This window comes from Crocodylus siamensis, chromosome 1, assembly GCF_052110815.1.
Source record: "Crocodylus siamensis isolate JL-2025a chromosome 1, ASM5211081v1, whole genome shotgun sequence".
Lineage (NCBI taxonomy): Eukaryota > Metazoa > Chordata > Crocodylia > Crocodylidae > Crocodylus > Crocodylus siamensis.
The window spans coordinates 142,880,008-142,895,068 of record NC_143395.1 but is presented as its reverse complement, the minus strand read 5'-3'; the positions used below and the strand labels follow the sequence as shown (position 1 = coordinate 142,895,068).

Below are 15,061 nucleotides of genomic sequence, written 5' to 3'. Positions count from 1 at the left end.
TTTACACAGTAGGAAGAGAAGGAATTTCCTTTCATCAACAGCCCAGGTCTTAAATCATTCTGGCAATCCTTATCATGCTTTAAAATATTTTTTTTAAATACATTTGTTAGTGGTATGATGAAGTCAGCACTGATTGTGTAAGGTTTCCTGCATTTTGAACAATGGTGGGGTAAGATTGATTTATTTATGGCTTATGATATTTCTGTCAATTTAGCTTTTCACCTTGCAAGTAAAGGAGGGAATGTAAAGGAATTACAGAATCCAAGACAGTAGCCATTGCTAGAACAGATACTCTTACCATGAATAAAAGTTCTACAGTAAAATTCAGAGTCAAAACGTTATAAATGCAGTGGCTAATGATCAATGTCATCATCACATTTTATATGATACTTGCTATTTTATTTCCATGTGTCTTAACCTTTCTACTAAGGAGAAAAGAGTAAAACAATATCAAGGTTTCTAACCAAATAAACTATTTAGGTAGTTTCCACTTAGAGCTGCCTTCTCCTCTGTACATACATGCTTCTCCTCTGTTGTACATGCTAAAGGATGAATGCATCTTTAAAGAATGTCAGACAATCCAGCAACAACATCACAGCAGAAAGTGTGAAAGCACTTACCATCACCAACCTCAAAGTCCTTGAATGCAAGCTCTGATCCAGAGTCATCAAGCAGGATTTCACCATTCAAGGTGAACATCATGGTATGCTCATTCATGTCAACCATGCATCCCACGACATCCCCCGCCAGCCAAGAGCGGCCAAAATGCTCATTTCCCTGGTGCCACCGCTGGGCCTAAAAGTGATTTAAAAGAATGTCAGAAAATGATAGAGACAATTATGTCTTCCTCTCCCCATCAGACTACCAATATGACTACCAATAAACACCCTCAATTAACGCAGTACTAGAATTAATACCTTCAAGTATTTCATTTCAAAACAGTGCCATTTAGTATTGAAAGTAGACTTTAATTGTAGAAATCTAGCAATTAATTTTGTACAAGCACTCCTAACATTACTGTAAAATTGCTATTTCATCTTCCTAGAAGCACAAGCCCAAGAAAGTTTATTTCTATAAAGTAACTTCATGAAAAGCCTGATTAAAAATAATGTAGTACTGATTACAAAGTTAAATATCTCCTTTATACTCCTTTATATGAAAATTACTTTAAAAAACTCTGTTATTTGTATTCTGCATGTAAGTTCAGTTTGCTATTTTAAATGTATTCTGAATATATTCTAATGTGTTTGTTTACATTTATGAAATGTGAGAGTGATATTCTCCAGTTACCGATCCTGAAAGGGGTACTGAGCACACAAATATTGTTCCTGTTGGTTTCTTTGGAAACTGAGGGCATTCATTACACCCAGGAGTTGCAGAGAACTGACACACAAATGTTGTAGCTTTGGATTAGTGCCCTTTGTGGCAGAGCTTTGAGCACAACTGAATCAAATAGATAAGACCGATCATCTACTAAAACTTTTATAAATGTTATAAAGCAAAGCAATGCCACTAACATACCATTCCCGGTTCACCTGTTCCATAAGGACTAAATTTTCATCCATTTCTTTCTCCGAAGCTTCGGACTGCAGGTAACCCTTTGTGCACGTCCTGAAGGTCAACATACTCAAAGTCTTCCTAACCAAGGATGAAAGCGATCTCCAGAATTAAAAGGCCTGCTGCTAAACAGCCTTGCAAATTGCCTGGGACCAGTTATTTCTGGCACCTCAGCTGATTTCCTCTGCAGTAGTATTATAAGAGTGGTATTATGAGAACTGCCATTCTCAAAAGGCAGTCTAATACCATTAAGGAATGTATAGGTCAAAACCAACACCTTAAATAACACCTAGAAATTGGTTGGGAACTACGGTAGGTCACATAGGATGGGTATGTCTTGTTTTCTTCAAGAAATACAACTTAAAACGTGGGAAAATTCACTGCATTCATTTAGTCAAACAAAAAATATTACTCATCTCATTACTGGCTTACAGATGGCCTAAAGGAGTATGCAGCTGTTGTGTTAGCTCAATAAAGTTGATAACTTTATACCTAAAATAGGATAGCATACAGCATCCTCTTATTCTAAACTGCTGCAAAGAAACTGATGAACTTGGGATTTAGAAGACAGACTGATACTCAGTATTCCACTAATGATAGGAGGCCCTGAATAGTTATTTAATTTGAGCAAATGTGTAAGAAATGCAGTGTTTCAATTAACCTTTAAGGTATCTCAGATTACATCATACAAAACTATCAAATAAAACATAGTAATAACAAAATAATAGGACTGAGGTAAGGTTGGCTGAACAATAAACGTGACTATTCCTGAAACTTAAGTTTGCAAAGAGTACAGTTAAACTTCTGTCAAGTATTGTAATAATAAGTCAGCTGAATTCAGTCATCTGATACAAGATATATATAACATGCATTTTGTACTAAGGCATGAGTCACCACCAGTATAGGTAGCAATTACTGTCTGGGCAGAGGTTTCACATGGCTTCACACTAAAACGATATGTTTAACTGCCACACTTGAATGAGTCATGTTATTCTCCTAAAGAATAAGAAACTGCTGACTTAACCGAATGTCCTACTTCCCAATATATTCTTACATCCTTCAATTTCAATTTCTCATTGTTCTTTCAAACTGAAGTTGGAGCTAGAAAATGCTTTGTTTTATCATAATTGTGCTTAAATATGCTAAACAGTGCCAACATTTGCATTGAAAATTAAATCTTCAGCATTATAATTTTTCACCCCTATAACCTTACATCATATTTTGCCTAACAAAAATTATTATCTGTTCACAGATATTTCCCACAGGCAATGCACTACAGTAGGAACTGGATGAAATGGCTTCTAGGCCCAACTCTACAAATGACCTGACTGGACTTTAGCGAAGTCACTTAACTTCTCAATGCCTCGAATACTCTTTCAAGGAAAGAGTTATGTAAGCACCAAATATTTGTCTAATGCATTATAATTTTGATATTATTCTTCTTCCTCCCAGACCTTCAAAGAGGAGTAAAAACATTATCAAGTTCATATAACAAAAGCTGAAACACAGAATATGAAGTTGAACTAATGGCAGATGGAATAGGAAGCAAAGTAAATAATATTTATTAACAACTTCATTACTTTCAATGAAGCAAATCATTGAAATTCTACTAAACAAACCTTGAAACCATCAAAGACAAAAGCTTGTTCATCTGCACCAAGTTCTTGATCTGGTAGGCAGCCTGGCCTGGTCCAGCCAACCCTCATGTCTCCCGCAGTGGCTGCCTCAAACTCAAAATACCACTTGCCAGCCTTCACTGCATAGGTTTTCTCTGTGCGGAAGATCCGGAACTTTTCTATTATCCCACTGCACACATCTGATCTTGTAGCTGTGAAAATTAAAACACATTTTGTTTATCTGATGACAAAATCAAATCAGTAAAAATAAAAGGAGATAATGAATATGCCCATATAGCATCTGTGCCACTTCATTTTCTTAATACATATTTAGAAACAGCCAGCAATGGCCCTCAGCAAAAAATGTACACTATTCCATAATACCACATAATCAGGGCATGAAGATACAGTAAGTCAGGTTTTGTTTCAATGATTGATTACCTTCAGTGTTAAGGAAAAAAAGTGTCTTAATTTCAAGAGAAATTTATCAAACTATTAAATTTCTTATGTTTTTGTTTGTTAATGATTGCTTTTATCTTGAAATCTTTTCATCTAAGTAGTTCTAGGTTGTGGTCAAGTTGCATCTTAATCTTCTGTTTGAGACACTAAAATATAGAGTTCCTTAAATATTTCTCTGTATATTAAAAGCTGAAAAGCATAATACCATTATAATAATATTTACTTACTATAAGGAGATCAACCCACAATCCTATGTATGTATATAAGGACATAATTTGAATCGTGTAATTTAGGGATCTCTTTTACAGAATTTGGGGGAGAGGCAGGAAAGAAACATGTATTTGCACGACCCTATAACAAAAATATATACCAGAAAATGACATTTCAAAATTAGTAAAAATGATGTCAATTTCTGTCAAGCAGAAAGAACAGGGGATATGAAAACTGTACCCCTGTAAAACGAAGTTAAAAGGCATTTCTTATTATAACAAACTTGACAGCTTTGAGGACTGAGATTCTGCAAACTACTATCCAAGGATAAAAGAAAAATCATCATTTTTTTATATCAGTCAATAGATACTTTGAAAATATTGCTGGGTACTGAAATTATACTATAATGTAAAAAGTTTCAGTTTAATATAAATGTACATAAGTAATGTATAAAGTTTCAGTTTAATATCCACTTACTATTTAAGCAGTAGTATAGATACTGAGTTTTACTAAACATCTCTCCAGACTACAATGGCAGGTAAAGTATAACACACAAGTTTATCAGTCCAGGGATTCCACTTCAACAATTTATTGTAAGAATCATATTTCTTAAAAACTAACATGGTTACAATTCTCTCAAGAGGAATTCAGCATGAAACACTGTTTAAAAAAAAACTTCAGCAGAAAAGTGTATTCATCCTATTTTTTCCATGGACATTGTTATGCAAAAGATATCATCTTGATCACAATGGATACCAACTCTAGGAAATGATTAGTAGTGTACTGCATAAGTAAACCATTGCTTCTCATACTGCCCTAGAGAACTGTGAATTACAGTTTATGGGAATTTAAAAGTAACTTTCCTCAATAAATAAAATGTAATCAGAACAGCTACTTAAAAACAAAGAGACAAGGAAAAGGTGAGAGGGGCCAAAACTTATATATTTCCCTTCCTCTGTTCTTTTGACAGCTGTACTTAGAGCCAGATTCCATTCCACCTATTCAGCATGTAAGTGGACTAAGGGAGTGTCTATTCCACCATGCTTCTATTACTGCAAAAACCAGTTACTGCAAAAAGTGGGTGGGTCCTCCTATTCCTTCTCCTCACTGCCTTTCTGGGAATTACATAACTATGAAAGGCAAATTAATTTGTCTTTCATCGTTTTGTATTCATAGTATACGTGACTACTAAAATAAGGTTTTTAAAAGGAAAAAAATATACATGTGCAGTCAGAAATCTGGGTGTTTGGTTGTAGCCATTTTGGAATCTCAGGTCAGATTTCCCATGCCTGAAAAAGGGTGACTGTAGTGGCGACGCACAGGGGGTGCATGAGGGTGTGAGTGCCGGCCAGAGAGTGAGAGTGCTAGACTGCAGCCACTTCCAGGAGCACTGCAGCAGCTTCCCAGTCAGTGAATTTTCCCTCAGTTGGCAAAATTGGCCACAGGGGGACTCCCCCGCCTCCGCCCCTGATGCTGACTGGTTGTTGGGGGGGCATGTGCCTCCCCCTCACTAAGGTGGCTTTTGGGTAACTGCCCCCAAAAGCTTACTAAGAACTTTTTTCCAACTAGTCAGTTGGGCTAATAAAAGATATCATACCTACTCGAAGAACTTTGTCTGCATTTGCAGAAATCTAGTTCCCCATTCTAGTTCTAGTATTTTGTTTTTTGCTATTTTTTTTCAGTAACTGCACACTATTGCACATAGCCAGTTTATGGGCCGCTATAAAGCCAAGTCTTTTTTTTTTTTTTTTGCAATGCTGTAACCTGGTCAGTCATTCTGCAATCTGTATTTGTGGAATACATTATTCCATCCTATATGTAGGACTTTGCATTTTCCTTACAGAATTTCATTTGATTGATTTCAAACTATTTCTCCAGTTTACCAAGGTCATTCTAAATCCTAGTTTTACCTTCCCGGGTATATGCAAGTCCACTGGCTTGGTGTCATCTGCAAATTCACTAAATTTGTGCTCAATCTTATCCTCTTAATCATTAATGAAGATGCTAAACAATCCCAAATTCCATTTGATACCTCTTCCGTATCTTGAACCCTGGCATTTCATAGTCTGTCACCCAAGTTGCCTTCCACCTTTAAATTAACTATTTTCCCTCCATTTGTTCAGAAAGCAGACCCTCTGTGTCTCTCCATGTCCCTTGGCCCCAGCCCTGTATATGCTCACTACATCCTTTGACCTCTGACATATTTATTCCTTTGCCTTCTTGTTCAACCTTCTAAAAACAGAAAACTCAGAAAACAAGCCTACTTGGTTTTCTTCTCACACGCACACAAAAAGCCAGCCCTGACCCTACCTACTTCTCCAAGTATTGCCTTCCATTCAGTGTTGCTAACTTTGCACTAAACTTTTGATCTATTAAGGATTTTTTAACAATTTACTATGGGTAATCCTGGTGAACTATCTAGTGACATTTGTGAGGATTTTACAAGTCTCTCTATAGGGACATCTAATATTTTTTTGAGTTTGTCTGGAAACATTTTGTCTCAAGAGTTGGGAATACTTTCCCTTCCCATTTCTTTCCCTAAACTATAACTATATTAAATATCCAATCTTTAGTTATTCCCCTGAATGCCTTGTCTTTTCCAATCTGACTTCTGTTTATCTCACTCTAATGAAACTGCTCACTCTCCCTTTTTTTTTTTCCTTCCTAAAAGACTCTTTCTAAGGCTGTATGCTCCATCATAACTTTCTTTGATTTCTATGATCCACTTTATACTCAATGATCCCCTTCATAGAATCAGATGAAGTAAGCTGCTGCTGTTGAAAGTTTATGCATCTCCATTTTAATTAGTCCATAAGGCTCAAATCTACCCTATCTTCTGCTGGACTTCAGATTAATATAGGTAACTACCTCTCCCTCTTCATACCATCATTCCACCCTCTTCCCAGATCTCTTAACTCTGGATGATTATGTGGCAGGTCAGTAGGGGGTGCTTCTGCATTGAGCCACCCACCTCACTGAGCCCAACCACCTTTCAGGCTCCAAGTGCCTCCCTTGGGGTGCCTCACATCTGGTCCACCCCCTTTCTGGAGCATACCTACAAGCCTGGGGGTAATGCCACCACCACCCAGAATCTGGACTGATCTGAGACCTGCACCATCTGAGAAACATGGGCCTAGTAGTCCTTGAAGGTACTTGACCCACTGCAAGAACTTGGGGAGCTTCCCTCAGTCTGAAGCACAAATGTGGTCTCTTTTAGCCAGGCGAACTGAAGGGACCCCAAGGCATAATCTAGACCCTTTCTCAATAAATCTCCCATGGAGATACAAAGGAGAAATGTATTGGTTACAAGGAGTAGGTTTGGAATACGGTACAGGGTAGAGCAATATCAGAGAAACAGTGGCAAGGTAGCCTTTGATCACAGGTCTGAATTACTGCAAGCTATATATCTAGTTAGATCTCAGATAGCTTACTCACAAGTATCATCCAGGGGCCTGTGAGGATTCCCTCTGGAGGCAAGCAGTTCATTCATCATGAGTTTCAAGACAGAGTGGGTTCCAGATGGTCCAGCTTCTCTCTGAGTTTCATCATGGCTGCTTCCCCTTCTCCTGGGCAGTCCTTTACTTATATAGCCCCTATGACATCATTTACCTGATCCAATGAAAGCCAGCAATGGTTGGCTGCTGCCATCCATCCAGTCTGAAGTGCATCACTGGTTGCCAGGTAAATTGGCAGGGACTTTAACCCCCTCCCAGTCATGTTGGCTTTTGCTTAGAACTATAGGGAGCTTAAGCCCCCCACTCAGGTATGTGATACCAGTCATGTAGGCAGATGGAGCAGGCTTCCTCCTCCCTCAGGAATGTATCCAGCTCAGGCTACATCTCAGGGTTACCTGAAGCAGATGGGACCAGAGGAGTCTGCCCTCTGCAGTGAACATGGTAACTAAATTGCCAGATAGCAGAGTTTGGGGAGAGACACAGATGGTATTCTGCCACAGATCCTACGCCTGGGTTCTCAATTTCTCCATCTCTTTCTCTGTCCCCAATATTTGCCCAGGGAAGTACACAGGTGGCTCTGTCACTGGCTGTCTCCCTTTCTTACCTAAAGTCTTTACTTTTGGTCATTTTGATCTGGTTCTCCAGCATCAACTTTAAGTTGATGATTTACAAATCACCCTTATCATTCCTGACATCTCTTCCCCACTATCAGTCAGGCATTGTAACTGTGTCTGATATGTCTTTCCAGATGGTTCACTGTCAACTTAAATGTGACACCGCAACGAAAAGTAGATATAAATCCAATAATCACATTTTACAAAGATGTAAAGGACACCCAAAGCCCGGAAAGTAAAATGGGAGAATCAGGGCTCTTAATCTTATTTCTCTAAACCTTCCTAATTCTCACATTCTCCGTCATTTTATACATAGCAGTACCATTTTACTCATTCAATCCAGCCTGTCACCTGGGACTTATCCTATTGCTCCTTCATATTTCTTCCTCCTTTCCCCCACCCACATCCAGGCAATCTCTACCTCCTGCTATATCTTTGTATACCAGATTTCTGTGACCCATTCTTTACTATCAGACCCTATAGATACATTCTCATACAGGGCCTTCATCTCTCATTTCAATTAGTGTTACATCTTTCAGTCTGCCCTCCCTATAAGAACCAACGCTTCCCTCCAGTCTGTATGCAACACTTCTGCTAAAACTGTCTTTCTCCCTGCTGTTTTGACTACAGCTATGGTCCACCCCAAATGGCCATTGTTCAAATCTCTTCACTACCCCTAGGCCCAGGTTCCTTTTCTTTTCCAATCTCTGTTCCATAACCTTGTCCATCCTACTTGCAATGCAAGACTCAGGACATCTCCAGTTACCCCAAAACTTTCTCTCACATAGATCTTTACAAACTGAATTTTCTATCCATGCAAATGAGCATGCCCAATTTCCTTTCAGCATTCAAATCCTTCCTGAAGAATCCCAATATCAAGAAATTAGCTAACAACTACTAGCACTGTTAAAGAACAGCTGGGAATAAATTTTCATTTTACACTAAATAATTCCTTAGAATCTGTTATACTGGTATAGCAGATATGATCCTATGGATTCTACTGAAAACAAATAATGATAAACAATGAGGATACAGCTGAAGAAACTTCATTTTGTCAACCAACGCTAAAAATGATGATGAAACAAAAACAGGATACCACTAGAGGGCTCTAAATTCTTTTACAATATTTCATATCATTAAAATAATGAAAAAGAAGATTCCTACGATATATTTGCTCCCAAAGAAACAGAATATTCTATGTCAGTTAAGAATTCCTAAATCAATCCCTTGACATTTGTAAGGATGACAAATGTAACACGACAACTTAACTTGCTGAGATTGAATAGTTTTATTTTAATTCCAGATAAGAATAAATGGTAAATACATAATCTAAAGAAAAAAAAAAACCAGACTACACAGTGACATGTTTTTCCTAGACTCTGCTGTGCCTGCCTCTCCCCCAGAGACTCAAAGAAAGGTACAATGATACCTGAAAGCTTGTCTTAATCTATCCCAACCATGCAATTGTTTCACAAAAACTCTTGCCTCTTGCACATTTCTTGGATCATCATAGCTACAACATCAGTTCAACACTACCAAATAAGAATAAAGGAAATTCTGCTACAAAATTTCCAAATACCTTGAAAATATTACTTAGAAAAATGCAAGTATATTTTCAGTTTGTATTTGTTTCTGTTTTCCAGACTTTATAAAATGTGGATGATAATCTGTTTAATTCAACAGCACAACAGCTGAATATTTTGTAACTACAAACATTTGGTTTAGCACAAATACAAAATAATAAAAATAGGGTTCACTCCTAGAACACCGTATGCCTGAATATTAAGGCAAAACACCTCTTGCAATTTTCATATGCAGGGGTGTGTGCGTGTGTGCGCACGTGTGTGCACGCGCATGCATGCGTGCATGCACAAACAGCAACTGCAAAAAACATACCTAATGCGGGGAATCTATAGCTCCAACACACAGTAGTGGATTTAGAAAAAGGGGGAGGGTGGTGGAGGCCAGACATACTTTGGCTGTGCTGCACATGCACAGTGATCTCTGAGCTCACCATCTGATCAAGGCAGATCTATATGGAGTCTCTGTTTTCATATTACTTCAGAGCCCTAGGGGTGAATACCGGTGCTGTCACCTTTCTCCTTTCTCCTCATCCCCACTTAATTCTGCAGCATGGAAAGTGGGGGATGAACGGTAGTGACAGTACTCACCTCCTGGGCTGTGGAGCCATGTGAAAACAGGGGCTCCAACCAGGCCCCAAGTCAAAAGTTCACATGTGACACAGCCAAAGCGGGGTGCCACAGCACCTCTCCACCCCCTCTGGATCCACCACTGCTAACAGATACCATGAAAGAATTTTTAATGATGGTGTAAATTCCCAAATTAACATTGCCAAGTTTCTCCCTTCATAAAGGACATAAGCAAACATAGATCCACCTGCCCCAATTCTTATGAAAGGAAACTGGGAAAACAACAGAATGTGCCAATAATTCTCCCCAAAACCTGCCAGTAGTTAGCCATGGCCCAACTCTGTAGAACCTGAGTCCACTCTTAGCTTTGAGTCTAGGATTCTATATCACCAGTTCTTGAAGAACTTCACACCAACACAGGCAGTGCTTGTTTTTGCAAATATAGTGAGCCCAATATACTTTGAATAAAAAAAATATTCATGGAGGTGGGGGTGGGTTGAATAATGAGAGGATTTTATTTCTCATCATGTAACATACTCCTACAAATTCAAGTGAATACAAAGGTATTTTGAGCAATTCTCTTCACCCCCAATAGGCTCATATGTTAGCTGGAAAATAGTTATCCATCTATAATTTCTTTGACAGCAGTTCTATGTCCCACCTATTTGCAAACTCTACTCCTTCTACAAGTAGAAGAAATTCATATGCATCAGTCAAAAGTGAAACTCTAAAAATAATCTCTCCCTGAGTTTTCAAAGCCTGGAAAAAATAACACACTTACTTATATGTAACATTATAATCCTCTATATAGCAGGGTAAATTACTTGAATTAAGGGTTGAATTACCACAGGAGAAAGGAGGGATAAACTGACACTGATGTAAATTATACCTGTGCTTATATATATCCACAGCTTATTCCAGGGTAGCTGCTTGCTCAGGCCAAATAAGCTATACTTACTGCTAGTGTTGTGCAAAATGGCTGTACTTCGATTCGGTTTCAGATTTGGCCATTTTGGAGGACAGTAATTTGTTTTGGTGTTTTGGATCACTGTCCTGTTTTGTTTCAAATTAATCTGTTTTGGAAAATCTGTTGTTAAATGGGCTCCAAGGTCTGCACAGGCCTAATACCTAGCCAGACGGGGCTTGGGGCTAGAGGTTGCAGGGCCTCAGCAGGGAGCAGGACAGGGCCATGAGTGACTCGTCCGGGGAAGAGGGAGGGCTGCTGCCCTCAATGAAGGCAGAGGAACCTGCATGGATCTCTGATCCCTGTCATACCAGGTTGTAAGGCAGGGAAGCAGTGCAGAGCGGCAAACAAGCCTGCTGGTTCCCACCACATAACTCAGCTCTGCAGGGAGCAGAGCTCTGCACTGTGGGTCTTGTTGCCACTGCTGCCCACCCAGTGCTGCCCCAGCAATATGGGGCAGCACAGGGCAGACAGCAGCGGCAAGTAGACCCTAAGGATCTCTGCACCCTGCAAAGCCAGGTCATGCCACAGGGACCAGCACTGCCCTGCCATGTGGCCTGCCAGATGAGGGAGGGAAGCTGGGTGCTTCCCCATTATAGTCTATGGGCAAAACATCAAAACCGCGTCGAAGTAGCATCGCTGTTTCAACAAAACAAAACTGAACAGCAGTCTGGAATGTAAACAAAATCTAAATGGAACGGTGCTAGGATCAGGCTGGGGAAGGCAACTCAGCCCCAGATGTAACTCTGGGGAGGGGAACTCAGCTCAGCTGGGCTGAGTTCCTTTCCCCAGCCCAATCCTAGCGCTGGGGAGGGGAACTCAGCCAGGCTGCTTCAAAACTTGAAACATTTCAAAACTTTCAAAAAGTTTCAACTGCCCGTGTTTTGTTTTGAGGCCCTTCGTTTCATTTTGATTTCACTGTTTTGAACTTGAAATTAATTGAAACAGTGTTGAAACAAAACAGCCGGCAAAATTTCACACAGTGCTACTGCTTATCTGTCCATTTCAGATGCTGGTGGAATTTGCTACAACACGAATGTAAATTACATTGTGTAGATATGTTTGTGGAAGTCCTTAGAGGGGAAAATGGCAGTAATCAATTCTCCCTGCCACTACCATTTTTAGTTTCAGGATTTCTGCCTTACACATATGTGTGTCAAGATTCAAATTAAGGTTTAAATTCTTCAATCTTGTAAACTGGGTTTAGATAATGATTTGCAATTACATCCCATAATTCTCAGCTCCAGAAATGCTCTTAATTCAAAAAAGAAATAAGTCTACCCTAGGTCTGTGGAAAAATTAGTAACTAAAACATGTCAGTTTCATTCAATAATTGTACAGCAGAGAGGGGGCACCTCTCTACTCTTCTTAAAACTCTACTTCACTGCAAAAAACTTAATAACAGCTAAGCCACTGGTACACTGAAGTCACTGCCTATTCTCATGCTGTTATTGTCTCATTGTTTCATGTTATTCCCCCCACTCACTTGCTTCTTGTCTTACATTTTATATGCATGTGGAAGGGGCCATATGATGTTGTTCTGTGCATATACAATGCCACCAGAGTCCTGGCTGATAAACAGACTACTTAGGGACAGAGTATTGGAAAAGTATTCACTTCGAGTCCTCATGCACTCTCCTAGCATGTCACAGCTGACCAAATCAAAATGAAAACACATACAATTTTACATCTTTAAATTTAGTGTAGTATTTAATTTAATGTCATTTACTGTTTAATAAACATTGAGAGTACAGCAGTGCTGTACAGTATTTATAAAAACATGTCTTTCCATGTTCCTTGGTGCTTGTAGCTTCAAATGAAAGGACACCTTTCAAACACAAGACATTTAAAGCCTAGACAGTGAAATTTCAAAATTATATAGGCCTACTCATTAATTCTCACCTTTTCGTGAAGTTAGTAATATCACATTTATGGTGCTGGGCTTTTTTTTATAATCATAACATCCAGTTTCCTCTTCATGATTTCACTCCATAAAACTCCTTATAACATAGACTTAACTTTAAAAATGTGCTTAATTCCTATCTACCCCAAATAATGAAACTTCCCAGATGGAGTATTTATGATTACACAAGAAGTCCAAAGAAAATTCTGATCCACATTCTGTTTCATTAGACCCCAAACATTTTTGGGTTTTAGGATCTGTGGGCATAATGGGGGCCATTTCTCTAAATGTAAACGTGTTTCTGTAACTCAGTATCAGCAACATTAATATAAGAATTAGAACTCATGCTATAGTTATGGAACCTTGGGAAAATAGGTTGGAGAGGTCAGGGCCCCTTTGCCTATCTATACACGAGTGGTGTGTCAGGTCTGCCAGAGGAAAACTTGTCAAAAACTGATGCCCCTAAAATGCAAAAACTGGAAGCTGCCTTATTTTACTATATAATAAAGGACAAAGAAACATTGACTGATCCAATTCAATACCATTTTAGAGGTCCTCCAACACAGAAATGAGGCGGCAGGTTTTAAATGTTTGATACTTAGCTAAGATAATATGAAATACAGATTTCCATTTAGCTGTGACTCACATTCCCCTATTTCCAAAAGGTTACTGAAGAGGTGTATTTAGTTATTGCTATGTTATAGTTTCTTCTTTATATGCAGGTGGTTTCCAGAATCATAAAAAAGGTAGAGTACCAAAATGTTCTATTCCCCTGTTCATTTTTAAGATGTCAACAATGATAAAAAGTATGGCTTTTATAAAAAAGAAACAAAGTGCACATTTTTAATGACAATTAAATCAGACTTTTTATTGATGTATTGTTAGTTCTTTACTTTCTTTCTGTTTTATTGCCTGAAATAGTTCCAATGGATTCTTTGTACTGCTTCTTTAATTAGTTTCCTCAAGGTCAGTAGAATTTCAGATTTTGCAGAGGCATTTCTTCAGTCAAGAAATTTAACACTGATAATACTCAGAAATGCTAAAAATACAATTCTGGGCCTCATTAAGCTCTCTGTTCTGATAGCAACACAAATTTTAAAAAAATGTTTGAAACTACATGATGCTATATTTGCGCAAACTCTACCTGCCAATTTATTGAATTCAAGTGGTACAACCAGGCTACCCACCTTCATCAGGATTTACAGGCAGGAGTTTCTAAGAACTGGGTGGGTGGAGCAGGTGGAAGGCAACTGGGAGCTGGAGCCAGAGCTACATGTGCTGGCCAGGAGCTTCCCACTGAAGCTTCCCACCCCCTTACACACAGCAATGCAGTGCAGCAGAGGCAGGAACAGCAGTAGTAGCAGCTGCAGCTGGAGGCAAAGGAAGCAGAATAATCTCACCGGCCCCAGCCAGCACACAGCTCAGCCCAGCCCAGCACAATGCGGTTCCAGCTGCAAAGTAAGGGACCTCATGGCATGACATGTGACCAGCCTGGCCTGGCCTGTCCCCTCTGGGCTGTGCTGTGTGGATCTGGGTCCCAGCCTTGCAGCGGGGAACCGTGTGCTGCCGGGACGGGCTGAGCTGGGCTGGCACCCTGCTGCACCATTTAGTAGCCAGCTTCAAGGCTGGGACCCACACAGTGCAGCATGGAGCCAGCCTGGCCAGGCCTGGCACATCCTGACTGCAAGGCCAGGACCCATGCAGCATGGCATGGAAGAAATGGACTGGGCTGGGCAAGGCTGGCTCCATGCCATGCCACATGGGTCCCAGTCTTGCAGCCAGGAACCGCATGCCAGAGACAGAATAGGCTGGGCCAGGCTTGTTCCATGCTGCACGGTGCAGTCCCGAGCTTTGCAGATGGAAATGCGTTGTGCTGGACCAGGCCAGGCTGGCCCCATGCCACACCATATGGGTCCCAGCCTTGCAGCCGGGAACTGCACACTGCAGCCAAGACAGGATGGGCAGAGCTGGCTCCCCACCTCCCACCATACCCCCACAACACGCACCCACACCCTACCACAGACCCCACACACCTCCACACCATAACCCCACAGCCTACCAAAGCCCACACACAGTCCCACATACCCCCATCACAACCCTACACACACTCCCATACCCCCCACCATATCCACA

General features: G+C 40.0%; 1 protein-coding gene across 1 annotated transcript in view; it reads right to left on the bottom strand.

Annotated features, from left to right (window-relative positions):
* The window catches only part of RYR2 (ryanodine receptor 2), an 830,495-nt gene that overhangs the window by 299,659 nt on the left and 515,775 nt on the right, over positions 1 to 15,061 (bottom strand). The window contains exons 26-27 of the mRNA XM_090044772.1: positions 3,177 to 3,385; positions 621 to 795 (exon numbers count right to left, since the gene is read on the bottom strand). Of these exons, the coding sequence (XP_089900898.1) occupies positions 621 to 795; positions 3,177 to 3,385 (384 nt within the window). The remainder of the gene's footprint in view (positions 1 to 620; positions 796 to 3,176; positions 3,386 to 15,061) is intronic.